We start from the raw sequence: 13,710 nt of genomic DNA, 5'->3' as shown, positions 1-13,710 counted from the left end.
AAAAATCATTGTATTTGTCTAAATGACCAGCTGATCTCAACAGCCAGGTCTTGTGAGTTATACAACTTGGCATCACTGATGAATTAGTCACAAGAAATCACATGGAATCCATTGGTAAGAAAAATGATCAAAATTTCCTGAAGATCGAACTACTGACTACAGACATTGACTACGTTATGGTACATCGTTCTATAGATATGAATCCTGTGTTCCTGGGCATAAAAATGATGACCTCAACCAAATGTCTCACCAGATACAATAAGCAGAAGTGTAAAATTTGATGAAAAAAGATTGAAAAGCAAAAGGGGACACCAAGCAACCTTATTGACCCGATGTCTTGAAAATTTGAGGAGATTTTTTATTTTCTGTATCATTTACCGCATCAAAGGAATTAACCATCTCATTTCAGCCCCATTTCCATTGGATAAGTAGTACACTTTTTTCCAGTTTTCCTCTGAGAATGCTTCTCTTCGTACGAGCCTTTGCCTGCAATGGGCAAACAACAATTTAAGTAACTCTAATGCCCCATGATGTAATCTAGAGGAAGCATGAACTTTAAACGGAAGAAGTTTTGAGTATCGGACAAGTTTTCAATACAAAAGTAGAATCAAAATTAATGATACTAGGTTTATATCATATGCATACCTGAGGTAGTAATGGCTAACAGTGTCTGCCTCATCTAAGCTATAACGAGGCAAATTAACACGGGCATCTACAGGGACATCTGGCAGGTCTTTACGAAGTTTTCCTACTGCAGTTGAATGAGAGAAAGCACCAACCATCATGTCATCATGCATCATGGACCTAAAGGCATTCACCTGCCAAAGAAGGATAAAAAATATTCATGGGCATAAAATGAAAAAATGAATTCAAGGACGATAAAAAGTATCAACAAGATATTCAGGCCAAGGAAACTATTTTTGGAACCAAATGACCACTCTTTTCGAGTGTGAACACTAGAAAGTTAATACATAGATATCTAACTTATCAGAAAGGATTAGCATAATCCTAATGCTAAGAATAAAACTCAAAAAAGAAAGAAGGAATCGCCCACTTAACATGAAACTGAGAAATATAGTTAAAACAAAAGAGCCAATACTAACCACCGCAAGTTCTCTAGCATGTATTGGCCGACAAGAACGGACAGTCACCGGCTCCTCATACTCACTGAATGTAAACCAATTATTATACTGAAGACATAACATAACTGAGTTAAAAAATGCCAACTAAATACTAAAAAAATGAAGTTATAATCAAGTTTATGCATGCAGAAGGGGACTATAAAACATGGCAATATGGTGCTCACCTGGTCAATTGCAATAAGCACAGGGACATCTTTCACAAGTGATAATTCTTTTCTCAGCCTAACTACAACTCCAACAGCTGCATGTGAGTACTTGATTCCCATTTGAACCAGGTCATACAGTGTTGAACCTTCAGGGAGGGCCATCGATTCAACTCCTTTCATCCATCCAACACCAGCACCTTCTCCTAATGGAATAGGATCGAAAATTTGGCAAGGCAATCGTTGAAAGTGTGATTCATTGGATTTCAGAAAATCCTGAAGAAAAATAAACCATAAGGAAATATGGTATACAACTTCATTGCATCATATAACAAACCAAGCAGAAAATTAAAAATAGAAAAGTGTCAAAGACACACATAGTGTAGACATGACATCTTTTCATTCTTTCCTTTTTCTTTTTAGAATTCTCTCGTGGGAAAAGAGGGGAGGGCCTCAATATCTAAACTTTCATCTGTCCTCATCTCATTACCAGAAACATAAACTAACATTGAGTGTGGAGAAGAAAACAGAAACTTCTTTGTATATTCTGACTTACTGCAATGTAGGTACCATGCAACAGTCAGGCATTTTTGACAACAACAGTTAACCGGAGCATAAAACATTTTTAATTGACTTAGAGAAAAAGTTCTTGCCTTGAGAACATTTTCAGCCTGGACAGGTGTGTCCCAAAGACCTGTTCCTGGATTTTTATAGAAAAATCCTCCATGAGTCCATTCACGACCCCTAGGGGCATATAAAACAAGCCAACCCTCATCACGAGCCCAATGCACAAGCATTGCCAGCGCAATACTCTTCCCACAGCTAACTGGACCGTCCAATACAACTTGCTTTCTCGCTTTAGGAGCTGAGGAGGTAAACACCAGAATTAAGTGCGTAACACAAATTCAATCTATTAGAACACCCACCATCTAAAATAGCTACAAATTCTGATTATTATTATATAACTGCAATTGTTTGATTGTATGATCCATGAATACACAAGAAACGATTTTGAAAATGAATTTTAAAAATAAAAAGATTGAATTTTTTTATATCTTTGATATTAGAAAAGATTAAAAAGAGCCACCTTTAGTATGAGAAGACCACATTGGAGGATCAACAATGCGTCTAAAATTATCACGAAGATCCAAGAAACTCTGTCGAACAAGCAACGCTGGCCTCATCGACTCCTTGAACTCTGTCACCATTCCCATCGGCAACCCTTCCGGCAATACCTCTTTTAATCCCTTCTCACTAAACTTCATATACAAGCAAGCGTCTTTGCGCGTCAGCTGGGAGAGAGAGGGAGTCGAAGTGAACAAGGGACGTCCCTTGGGACCCAAATCCAGAGAAGGGTCCTTCTCGTCCTCGACCAGGCGTCGGGCTCGAGCAGCCTCGAAGTCGTCGGCGCCGGCTGATTCGAACTCTTCACCTGCGGTCGATGCGGCGGCGGACGAGGAACCTGTGGTCTTGGACTTGGACTTGGCATCCGCTTTCTTGGCCTTTGTGAGAGATGCTTTCGTGTTCTTCGAAGAATAGGGCTTTGATCGGAGATGGGTAGGCGGCTGAGGGATTATCCCATCGCTTCGGGGCTTCCAGAGCGTTGCTTGTTTCGCAATGGACCTCAACATCTCCTTGTCTGTAAAGCTGTAAACTCTTGCCTTCTGAGCTTGTGCTGCCGAGTCTGAGGTTTTCGGGGAAGTGAGGTTTTTCCCAGAAGCGAACATGGACAGCCCAAACTTCATCAGCTGGAGCCCAAGTTTAGTTTGATTGGTCCTTCGCTCTTCGTTCATCCTTGATTTCTCTTGGGCTGCAGGTTAGAGAAACTGATGTTCCCAAAGCCCAACAAAACACCATGCTCTTTGTCTTAGGCTTGTCTTTGAGTTTTAACACAATAGTTAGTTCAGTTTTAATGTTGTCTCCCAAAGTTGGACACCACTTAAGGCATTTCAACAGTATGATATCTCCTCTTGATTTCTCTTAAAATTGAGATATCTCAATAATATAATCCATTTTAATTGGTTAGATGTATAACCGATATCATTCAAAAATAAAAAATTCTCGATATAACGTCATTTAAATTATACAATATCTTTTTTATTTATAACATAACATAAGGATCGAATTAGATATTATTTTCAAAAGTAGGACTCCTAAAAGTATGTGATCCCAACTCCTACAACTTCCAAGGGTGTAATCCTCTAAAGCTATGACCCTAACCAAAATACATAAGCATACAAGGTTGTTAATCACAAAAAGTTACAAGAGCTTGAATATGAAGAGGAAACTGATTATTAAACAAAATACCAATGATAGGATAGGACAGGATCGGAGTTAGACTATGCTTTGCTTAGAATTAGAAAGTCTAATGACATTTGTTGGATTTATTTGTAATGGTGTGCAACATGTAGGACTAATTATAAGATCTCCACATAATAAAAGGACAAAACCTGTTGTAGTATGAATTAACTATGTAATCTTTACTAACCCTCTTTACACAAAATTATAAAAATGTGTTTCAAAACCTAGGGTTAACTAACGTCTCACGGTTAATGCGATTAAAGAAAATCACTCAAAAGTACCTCAAAAGGCTCAAAGCCTTTAGTGATCGTCAGCATCACTATGTGCTAGAGAACCACACACATTGAGGAGTCCAGTTAATTAGTTGAGGTAGCTATATATTACAACTATAATTTTGTTTATAGAAACATTGTAGCATCAAAATGACTAAAGAGGATTCCTGGGGTCAGGTGGCTAATGGGTGCAAGTGACCCTCTCCCCAAATTGATCTCAGTATACGGCCGAAAGGTGAACAACGCAAATTTTAATTATATCCCCTTTGCTTTTCTTAGTGTGCTAACAAATGATTAGTGACAAAACTCCCCTATTAAATTAGGCTCAATAACCCCAAAAACCAAAAGACAGTAGGTCACGAAGGTGGAACGCACCGAAGCAAACTTCCCTTGCGAGTCATTGTCCACTTATGTTGCATTTGCATGCCATGATCATGCAGCTCCATGCGTGTTGCACAACCATTTGTGCATTGTCAAAGTGCTGAGATTGATTACGTCATGCAAGATATACGACAAACATTTTCCTGGGATTAAATCCTGGTTGGTCGGAAAGTATATGTTTTGGTTTTTTGTCGGAGTAAGTTGCAAATAAAGGTAAGAAAATTGGAACAACATTACCTGCATCTGCGTCTTCTTGCATAGTTTACCACATATCATCGGGAATATTTTAAGTGTAATTATTCATTGATATTTTTGCAGATGAGATCATGAGAATACGTTAGCCAAGTACATAGAAAATTACATGGATGTCATCTACAGATATCCAGGATTGAAAAGCCACGAATGACCTTGAACTTTTCCCAGGAGTGGAGGGTATCCCAACTTTCCAATTCCAGGTCGGTAAATGGTTGAAAGATTGCAACTTAGTAGCTTGTTTGTATTGATAATTGCCAACTAAAACGCGTGAGGTGACATTTTTATTCTTTGTGGCTAGAAAATTCCGTTCATCACAAAGCCTATATAGCTAGATCATGGTAGTGTCAACATCAGTCTGATTCAATCTATTGTCTACTTTCTGGGACGACACCAAATTGCTCTACCGAAACTTCAATCCCTCCACAAATCTTTAACCATTCTCCTCATACTGTCTTCCTGTCCAATACAGAGACCAAAAACACATACGAAATGATTACAAACTGTACTAGTTTGGCACAAAAAGCACCTTCTTTTGAACACTCCAGCCAAACAATCCAGCTTTGTCAATCTTAATTACTTTACATAACCTATGTTATGGTGGATTCTCTGTTTCTTCTTGTTTTTAAAAGCAAAACTGACGTATTCATCGTTTTGCTGATCACGTATAGGTAGTAAGATCGATTGCTAGCTGTAGAACTTAATGGTTTTAGTCATGTTCCTTTTTGGGAAATGAAAACGGGAATTGTACCAAATTCCAATGAAACCGACTAGTCATTGTTCCTAAGAGCCACAATAATTAAGCTGCTCTGCATCATCCATCCATCCACATTATTAACCTAAAAATAATTAATTATGAACATGGCGGATTCATTTCCTGGGTCCCCTTGCATGCCTCAGCACCAACCATATGCAAACCAATCGTCCAAGCTTCCCCTCTTTCTCTTTTATATAAGATCCCTTATCTCCCACCCCAAAGTATCCTCAAGATTAAACCTCACCCTTCATTTCCTTTCTCTGGCGGTCTAGCTTTATTAGCCGAAGAACTGGCGAACAATCAAGCCAGACTGGAGGGCCAAGAGGAAGAATACTCTAACGAAAGGGTGGTCAGAGCCCTTTACGACGCACTGAATTCTCGAGACGTTGAGACGGTGCACCGCCTTCTGGCAGCAGACCTCGAGTGGTGGTTTCACGGCCCGCCATCACATCAGCATTTGATGCGGTTGCTCACTGGATCAACTGAACCCTTCATTTTTGTTCCTCTGAGAGTTGCTGCCTTCGGTTCCTTGGTCATTGTCGAGGGTTACAACAAGGAACGCGACGTTTCTTGGGTGCATGCTTGGACCGTCACTAATGGGATAATAACTCAAGTTAGGGAGTATTTTAACACATCTCTCACCGTCGCCCGACTTAGCAACTCGGAGGGAGGTCCACCGTCGATATCATCGGCCCCGACTGTCCTAGCTAATTGCCAGAGTATTTGGCAGAGCAAGCTCTGTGATGACAAGGCTGTGCCTGGCCTTGTTTTAGCTCTCTAGCTACGTAGTCATCTGCACTCTCTGGTTTAATAAGGAGTATAATTCTCTATTTGCCTTCTTGTTTCGTCCTCTTTTCTTGTTTGTTACTGTCTTAATCTGTCGTTGACAGGCTCGTTAGTTTGATGTCTTTCTTGTGTAATTTATGTGTTGAAATCATGAATAGAACGTGTCCTACTTACTTAACCAGTATAAACGTCATGTATTTTGTGTTACTGTAACATTGTGTGAAATCTTGAACGCGTTACAAGTACTAGCAGGGAAATTTTTCATAATCACATGTTACATTTTACTTCATTCGACTTATTGTAATGTGATAGCAGCAACTTACCAAGTAGTTGTCTCAAAGAGGTTCTATGAAATAGAATTTCTTTACAGTCAGCTTGACAAACCAATTTCACTGCCAATGAACAAATATTCTTGTAAAATCTATGAAGTTTTAAAGCTACAAACCACAATGTTAAGAGTATCCCATGACCCAAAGTATAGAATACATTATCCCACATTTTTACTAGTTATAAACTTCTTGTACTAGCTGATTAATGTTAACCCATTTTTTTTCTTTTAATCTTAAAAAAAATCGACCTGAACCATGAAATATGTAAACATCAGAATCTTGGAGAGATATCGAAGCTGTGTTACTGCTTCTAATCAGGATGGGTGGTACATATCGGACAAAAGATTCTGATTTCAACTAGTTTGAATTGTCATAACATGGAAACCCTGCAACAGAATTGGAGCTTTTGCCGCTTCCCATGCCCAAGTTTTTTCCAATCTCCAGGGCTCCCTCTTTGTGAACTGTCTTTTTTTGTTTCTTTTAATTACCAAGAGCCGCAATTGTTGAACTGTTCTTGGATCGAGTCGATCGACCCCTGCTATATGAGGATCATCCAAGTCGAATCAAACAAACCTTTATCAGAATTAGAAAGGTGGTAAGAGGCTATAGGGTCATCCTCAGTCAAACGATGGTCACCAATTCTAGGAACTGGTTACTTTCTCTTCCATGGACAGCTGCCTCAAGAGTTGACCTTCGTTTCTTCCATCAAAAGATTCCATCTCATCAGTTATTATGTTTATTTGATCCATGAGATTGCATGAAAGTTGGATATGGAAAGCAAGTGGACTGCTTTGTGCTCCGCGCTTCAAGGGCTCAAGCAAATATATTATTATTATTCCTACTTTCCATAGCTGAAGTCCTTCTTTGGGCAACAAACAAAACAGTAGTTTAATTTATTTTTTCTGCCCTGATTTGTCGAGCTAGTCCATATTGTAAGTACTTGCTACAGCATGATATGCTGTTTCCCTAGGGCGCTTCGCCTGCTTATTGGGAAATGAATGAAGCTGCAGGAATATACCTATACGCTTCCAAGAGTTCTTCTCTGCAGCAATCCTAATCGATGATACTGTCATATTGTCGAGCAACTTGAAATATTTTAACCCATTTCCCTCGATTCATCAAGGCAGTGTTTCACCTAATTTTCACATCAAAAGACTAATCAGGAGCTACATAGGCTCCCCCAAATTCTGATTCCCTTCCAACCAAAAGGAATACTAGCAACTTGGAGGGCTGGTAAATTAACATATTGGCTTCATCAAGATGATAAGAAAGTAGTGGCAGACATCATTGAAGAGGCTCACTAAATGAGTACAAAACTAGCATTTTTTTTTTTGTTGTACTTTGCTTTGTCTGTTCTTGCATTGATCATAAACCACTAATTAAATAAAGAAATGAAAATGGGATGCCATTGTCACAAGCCTACACAATTTATGGAGCTGGTGAAGCCACCATCCACCACAAGGTTATGACCACTTATGTACTTGGACTCTTCACTAGCAAGATAAAGAGCGGCCTCGGCCACGTCTTTAGCTTTGAGAGTCACACCCTTTAGATTGGCTAATCCTCTCACAAATTCCTCCATCTTCTCTGCTTCCTTGTGATCATAACCAGTTGCCTCCAAATCCGTGCATTCCTCATCTACTTCACAACTTCTCCATGCGTTGATAAGCATGGAAGTGGCCACCCCAAAGGGAGAAATGCAGTTTACCCTGATGCCATACCGGCCTAGTTCGCAAGCAGTGTTCTTCGTAAGCCCTATAATGGCATGTTTGGACGCCGTGTAAGCATGAGGCCCGAGCCCCCCCATGAAACCTGCTACACTCGCTGTGGAAATTATGCAACCACTTCTTCCTGGCACCATTACTTTTGCTGCGTGCTTCATCCCAAGAGCGGCTCCTCTGACATTGACTTGCATTACTCGATCGAACTCCCCGGCATCGAAATCGATGATGCTCTTCCTCTTAGATTGATTCCCAAGAATCCCGGCATTGTTGAAAAGGATGTCAAGTTTACCAAATAATGAAATTGTTTTATTGATCAGCATTTCTATGTCCTCTTCCGAGCTTACATCACAATGTACATATGCTGCTGAAGGGGCCAATGAGTTGGCCAGAGCAATGCCAGCAGCATCAGCAATATCAGCAATGACTACTTTGGCTCCATGCTTCACAAAGAGTCTTACCGCCGCCTCTCCAATCCCTTTGGCACCGCCTGTTATAATCGCAACTTTTTCCTCAAGCCTGCAATCAGATGGTCACAACAAATTTTAGCTAAGCTACGGAACTATATAGAATGACTTCTTGTCCAGAAATTACAATGAAAGCATTGATTCTGTAAACATGATTTCTTAAGGCAAACAATGGGCAAAATATATATATATGAATGAGAAACCATTGCAGGAAACAAAACTTACCTTCTTAGTGAGAATTGGGAGATGGTATTTTTCTGTACGAAACCAACCCCCTGAATTATTTTCTCAGGTATAACTTGAGCAGGCATGTTTGATGATAGAACAGGAAAATACACTAAAAGGGAGGAAAAAGAAATATTTAGAGAGGGGCAAAGATGAACAGAAGCTATAAACTATGATTTACATAGACAGATAAAGCTGGTAAGTGGCTTTAGCTTAGTAGGGTCTCCAGGAGAGCTCTCCACCTCTATTTATAGCTCCAAATTTCTCTCTTTCAAAAAGAAAAAAGTGTTATGAATTGACCATAATCACCCTCCTGGATTTTGGGAAGTCAATCCTTGAAATGTTCTTCTTTTTTTTTTTTTTTGGATAATAGGGTATTTGAAAGTTTGAATGGAAGGAACGGTCGGCAAAAGCCTTGCATCGGATATCTATGAAGGCAACCTGATGTATAGTATGATCATGAGTTTGATGCACGCAGGGCAACGAGGAATACAGAGTATCCGGCATGAAGAATTTAGAGATCTCAGACAAGTTTTTTCTTTCGTTTATCCTATAGCTAAGCCAAGAAGGATCCGTGTAGAGAATCACCATTCCATTCCACCCTTTGAAAGTCAGAATTTTTCAAAGCTTTTCTGCTTTCAACATACACACCAGGTGGCAGTCATCAACGACTTACCAGATTACTTGCTTGACTTTCTGGATTCTCAGTTCCAACGGATTTGGAGATGCAAAATTATATTCCTTCAGCAACTATATATTTTGAGTACTTAGGTGGCATTTCTTTCTGGGATTTTCATCACCTCTTGCTGATCTGTTTTCTCCTCATCTGAATATCAATGGAGATATGTATGCGCGTGGAAGAATTCATTGAATACATAGGCATTATTAGGAGATAGAATGAAACAGTTATACATAGTTTTGGCCGGTATACGCAAGTTGATAGAACCAATATTCAGCAAAATCCAGCTCCTTGTATTAAAGATTCCTATATATATTCAAGTAAATGAAAGGAACAAATAAAAATCTTAAAAGAACCCAACTTTGCAGAAGCTCCTTAAATCCATGGAAATTAACCTGCTAGACCTAAAGCACATGCAGGACCATGATTATGTTCTGATCATAAAGACCACTGATCCCCAAGCAATGCCAAAGCAAAAAGAGCTGAGGATGGTGGAGATATGGAACTCATGTTACACGTGAACAAGGGCTCTTGAACAAAGCCATCATTGTGATTGATTTACAATGTTAACCTCTGCTTTGAGGTTTCCAAGTTAATTGGCTTCAATAATTAGACAAAAATTGAAGCATTGGAAGAGATTAGATAAGTCAAAAGAAAAAAGGAAAGAAACCAAAGACAGGAACAAGTTGCATGAACGAGGAATTCTTTTAAAAGGTTGGTCTGAGCAAGGAGCGGAGACATATCATAGGAAAACGAAAGCATTTGTCAAATATATATGACACCATTAGTTTTACTTTTCATTCTAATTTAAAAAGATAACAGTCATAGTATAGATATTTTTAATAATAAACTTTACCATCACATTGGATCGGTTCGATTAATTTAATTTAAATTTTCAAAAATCAAAATAGTGGAACTTGCTTAAAAAATAATTAAAATCGACCGAATTATAATAAAAAATTTAAAAATAATCGAAATTGACTTATATCGATAAGTTCAATTGGTCTGGTAGATCCTAATATTTATATTCTAAAAATATGAATAATATTTTATATTTATATATAATATATAAATATATAATTATTAATAATATATTTTCTAGCTATTTGATTTTAAATTTTGAACACAAAAATTGATCGAAATAACCAAATAAATCATCTGTCCATTCTAACCAATTAATACCAAAACCGAAAAAACATAATTGAACTAATCGATTTCATTTGATTATTTAAGTTTAGGTGGATCAACACTCAATCCTATTCTAGCATATCATATCGAGACGCTCAAGTCCAAAAAAAGTAGTGTGGATTCACTCTCGGCCCAAAATAGCCCAAGTTTTTGTGCTATTGGCCCATGTATGAAAGCCCAATTCTCAATAAGAGGTGCTCTAGGGCTTAATGCGGCCCAATCCCAATTCCTGATTACCTCCTTTTCTCTTCCCCTGTGGTTCCTCGCACAAAAATTGAAACTTTCTTTCTGCTCACAGTCCTTGATTCTCTTGGTGCTTGATAGATCAGTGTGAAGGGCAAGCCAGCGAAAATGCTAACAGCTGATATACCTCCAAATCAAACTATTTACATCAAGAACCTCAATGAGAAGATCAGTAAAGAAGGTATCACTACCCGCCTTAATCTCTCTCTCTGTCTCTTTTATTTCTCTCAGTTTTGTTTGGTTGCTGGGAAAATGATGGGAAATGAGAGAAACTAGAACCTAATTAGCGCAGCTGAACCTCGCCGAGTAGTTGTATTTGCAAGATGGAAAGCATAGGTTCTTTTGGGTTTTAACAGAAAAAGTTCTCCCGTTTTTTAGGGTTTAACCCAAACGGCGTGCTTTTTTACTAGGATATTGGAATTAGGATTTGTTTTTAGTTTGAAATTTGAAATGGGAATTGATTTCACATTAACATTTTGTTTTCGTTATGCTTTGTCAGAATTAAAGAGATCCCTTTATGCTTTATTCTCTCAATATGGAAGGATTTTGGATGTTGTTGCCTTGAAGACACCCAAGCTTCGTGGACAAGCATGGGTTGTGTTTAATGAGTTGACAGCTGCCAGTAACGCATTTCGTCAAATGCAAAATTTTCCATTTTATGATAAGCCTATGGTGAGTATGTGTGTGTGTTATTGCCTCAAAGTGAACATTGTATCTATTCTTTCAAATTTTATTGATGTAGGTGTTGCATTTGGTTTGGGGTTTCACAGTTACCATTGTAGTGAAATTAGTCTTTGTTGAGTCTCTCTAATCTTGTTGGAATTATTTTGTCATTTACTGTGACATGATGCTCAATGGTTTATATATATTTTCATGATGTGTGGTTCTGTCTTCTGGAGTGAGTTAAACCTTCAGAAAACTATCATGTCAACTCATATTTCTGACAATTTAGGTCCTTTTTTTGTTTCTGCTGCATCCAATCCAGAAGATCATTTGCAACTATACCTCATCTACGTTCCTAAATTCATAGATTCCTTTAGATGGCTACTTGAATAACATTTCCTTTATTCTGTAGGTATCACTTGTGATTGCAATCAAAATTTAGCGGGGCTCTATGTTCATATGTGGTTCTAGTTCCTAATGTTGCTTAGATATGACTGTCTATTTGATTAATTTGGTGCAGCGGATACAATATGCAAAAACAAAGTCAGATTGTGTTGCCAAAGATGATGGAAGCTACGTTCCCAGGGAAAAGAAGAAGAAGCAAGAAGAAAAAGGTGACTACGTCATTCTTTTAGCTCCTCAATTTTCCATATGCGTAATGCATGGTATTGATTTACTTAAGAAAAAAATTTTCACCAGTATTTGATTATGTTATCATGTGATGATCCGATGGTAATATTGCACTAACCTACCCTTTTGACCGACATAAAAACAGAGAGAGAGAGAGTAATGAAATGATTGTTGTACTTTGTTTGCGGTTCAGTTAGACAGGGCAAAGGAAGCAGGGGCAGTTAAATATTTCTGTTTTCTTAACTATGAAAAGAGTTTCTTTAACTTCATAGTTCAGTGATTGATGCATTTGTATTGTGATGGAACAAGAAAGTAGAATTTCCTTTTGCAATATTATCCTAGAACTTTTGTTAATTTCAGTGTAGGATAAATGACCCCAGTGAGCCCTTGGCTGCTTGTTTTTTGGTGCTATCCTGGTACCAGATATTTAGACCTTTGAATTTACTGTTTGTAAAGAAAATTTCTAACAAAGCAAAAGAAGAAAAAGGACCAGTCTATGGAGTTGTGTTTTTTGGGGCAGAATATTTTGATTTTGCTTTTTCCTTTGGTTTTTTAGTTTATCTGCTCTTATTAGGTGACATTCTTTTGATACAATATGCAATTTTCAGCTGAAAGGAAGCGACGTGCAGAAGAAGCACAGCAATCTGCAATGTCGAATGGCATGGGTTCTCAATATGGAGGTCCAAAGGTAATTTGCAGTATTATGTTCATTTTGTTAGTTGCTTCCTCTCTTTCCTCTCTGAAACCCCATATCTTTACCTATGAGAATGTTGGTGCTTAGATAGTAAGATTAGATATGCCTTACACTGCTTTTGGTCGTGCTTTTTACCAAGAGGAATGGAGTTTGCCGACATGCTATTTGTCTGATTATGTGCAGGCTCCTTTCCATCATGGAAATCTGAATGCCCAGGAACAGGCTGTACCAAACAATATTCTGTTCATACAGAATTTACCTCACGAGACAACTAGCATGATGCTGCAGCTGCTTTTCGAACAGTACCCAGGATTCAGGGAAGTTCGAATGATTGAAGCAAAGCCAGGCATTGCCTTTGTAGAGTATGAAGATGAAGAGCAGTCCTCTACAGCCATGCAGCACCTTCAGGGTTTCAAAATCGCTCCTCAATATCCCATGGCTATCACTTTTGCTAAGAAGTGACCTCATCCTTTTTGTCCGTGATTGTATTATTTCTTGGTATAACTTTGTATGGATATGTAATAGGTTCAAAGATTCATGCATACCGTAGTCATGTAGATCTCGAAGAAACTAATCATGGAAGCCTTGTCTCATCTCTTTGATGTTTCAAAGTAGCCAACCCAAGTTAGATGATTATAGCAGAGGATGCATTTTGTGATAATTCGTTCAATTTCTGCAACTATGTTGGTTGAAGAAACACTTCTTACATTTGTGAAACTGTCAAATTTCTTCCACTCTTATCTGCAGGTTTATTATGGTTCATAACTCCATATTTAACTCAACAGTAGATGCTACACCACCTGGATGGAACCTGGATTTTCCCTGCCTGTTGCCTGG

The 13,710-nt window shown here is 38.4% G+C and overlaps 4 protein-coding genes and 1 long non-coding RNA gene across 5 annotated transcripts; 3 read left to right on the top strand and 2 right to left on the bottom strand.

Annotated features, from left to right (window-relative positions):
- On the bottom strand, nt 95–2,987 carry LOC18591052 (28S ribosomal protein S29, mitochondrial). Its single transcript, XM_007016961.2, has 6 exons — nt 2,373–2,987; nt 1,939–2,150; nt 1,307–1,561; nt 1,104–1,190; nt 646–818; nt 95–486 (listed from the first exon to the last, which is right to left on the bottom strand). Exons 1-6 carry the CDS (start codon nt 2,914–2,916, stop codon nt 375–377), a joined length of 1,383 nt encoding a protein of 460 aa, XP_007017023.2. The 5' UTR covers nt 2,917–2,987; the 3' UTR covers nt 95–374.
- On the top strand, nt 4,984–6,323 carry LOC18591051. The gene is made up of 2 exons (XM_018126956.1): nt 4,984–4,996; nt 5,296–6,323. The coding sequence occupies exons 1-2, from the start codon at nt 4,984–4,986 to the stop codon at nt 6,027–6,029; spliced, it is 747 nt and encodes a 248-aa protein (XP_017982445.1). The 3' UTR covers nt 6,030–6,323.
- On the bottom strand, nt 7,466–8,927 carry LOC18591050 (short-chain dehydrogenase reductase 2a). Its single transcript, XM_018127724.1, has 2 exons — nt 8,777–8,927; nt 7,466–8,603 (listed from the first exon to the last, which is right to left on the bottom strand). Exons 1-2 carry the CDS (start codon nt 8,860–8,862, stop codon nt 7,775–7,777), a joined length of 915 nt encoding a protein of 304 aa, XP_017983213.1. The 5' UTR covers nt 8,863–8,927; the 3' UTR covers nt 7,466–7,774.
- On the top strand, nt 8,930–9,575 carry LOC108663469. Its single transcript, XR_001929519.1, has 2 exons — nt 8,930–8,974; nt 9,150–9,575. It is a non-coding gene; the product is annotated as an uncharacterized LOC108663469 (long non-coding RNA).
- On the top strand, nt 10,882–13,607 carry LOC18591049 (U2 small nuclear ribonucleoprotein B'' 2). Its single transcript, XM_007016958.2, has 5 exons — nt 10,882–11,067; nt 11,386–11,558; nt 12,070–12,163; nt 12,788–12,867; nt 13,057–13,607. Exons 1-5 carry the CDS (start codon nt 10,995–10,997, stop codon nt 13,333–13,335), a joined length of 699 nt encoding a protein of 232 aa, XP_007017020.1. The 5' UTR covers nt 10,882–10,994; the 3' UTR covers nt 13,336–13,607.

Source organism: Theobroma cacao, chromosome 9 (assembly GCF_000208745.1).
Source record: "Theobroma cacao cultivar B97-61/B2 chromosome 9, Criollo_cocoa_genome_V2, whole genome shotgun sequence".
Lineage (NCBI taxonomy): Eukaryota > Viridiplantae > Streptophyta > Magnoliopsida > Malvales > Malvaceae > Theobroma > Theobroma cacao.
This window is presented reverse-complemented; position numbering and strand designations above follow the sequence as displayed.

Coding starts and splice junctions, on each gene's coding strand:
- LOC18591052 (XM_007016961.2), bottom strand. CDS start 2,916: ATGTTGAGGTCCATTGCGAAACAAGCAACGCTCTGGAAGCCCCGAAGC. Junction 819..1,103: donor ATGCTAGAGAACTTGCGGTG/GTTAGTATTGGC, acceptor CTTCTTTGGCAG/GTGAATGCCTTTAGGTCCAT. Junction 487..645: donor GTTAGCCATTACTACCTCAG/GTATGCATATGA, acceptor TGCCCATTGCAG/GCAAAGGCTCGTACGAAGAG.
- LOC18591050 (XM_018127724.1), bottom strand. CDS start 8,862: ATGCCTGCTCAAGTTATACCTGAGAAAATAATTCAGGGGGTTGGTTTC. Junction 8,604..8,776: donor TCCCAATTCTCACTAAGAAG/GTAAGTTTTGTT, acceptor ATCTGATTGCAG/GCTTGAGGAAAAAGTTGCGA.
- LOC18591049 (XM_007016958.2), top strand. CDS start 10,995: ATGCTAACAGCTGATATACCTCCAAATCAAACTATTTACATCAAGAAC. Junction 12,164..12,787: donor GAAGAAGCAAGAAGAAAAAG/GTGACTACGTCA, acceptor TGCAATTTTCAG/CTGAAAGGAAGCGACGTGCA. Junction 12,868..13,056: donor CTCAATATGGAGGTCCAAAG/GTAATTTGCAGT, acceptor GATTATGTGCAG/GCTCCTTTCCATCATGGAAA.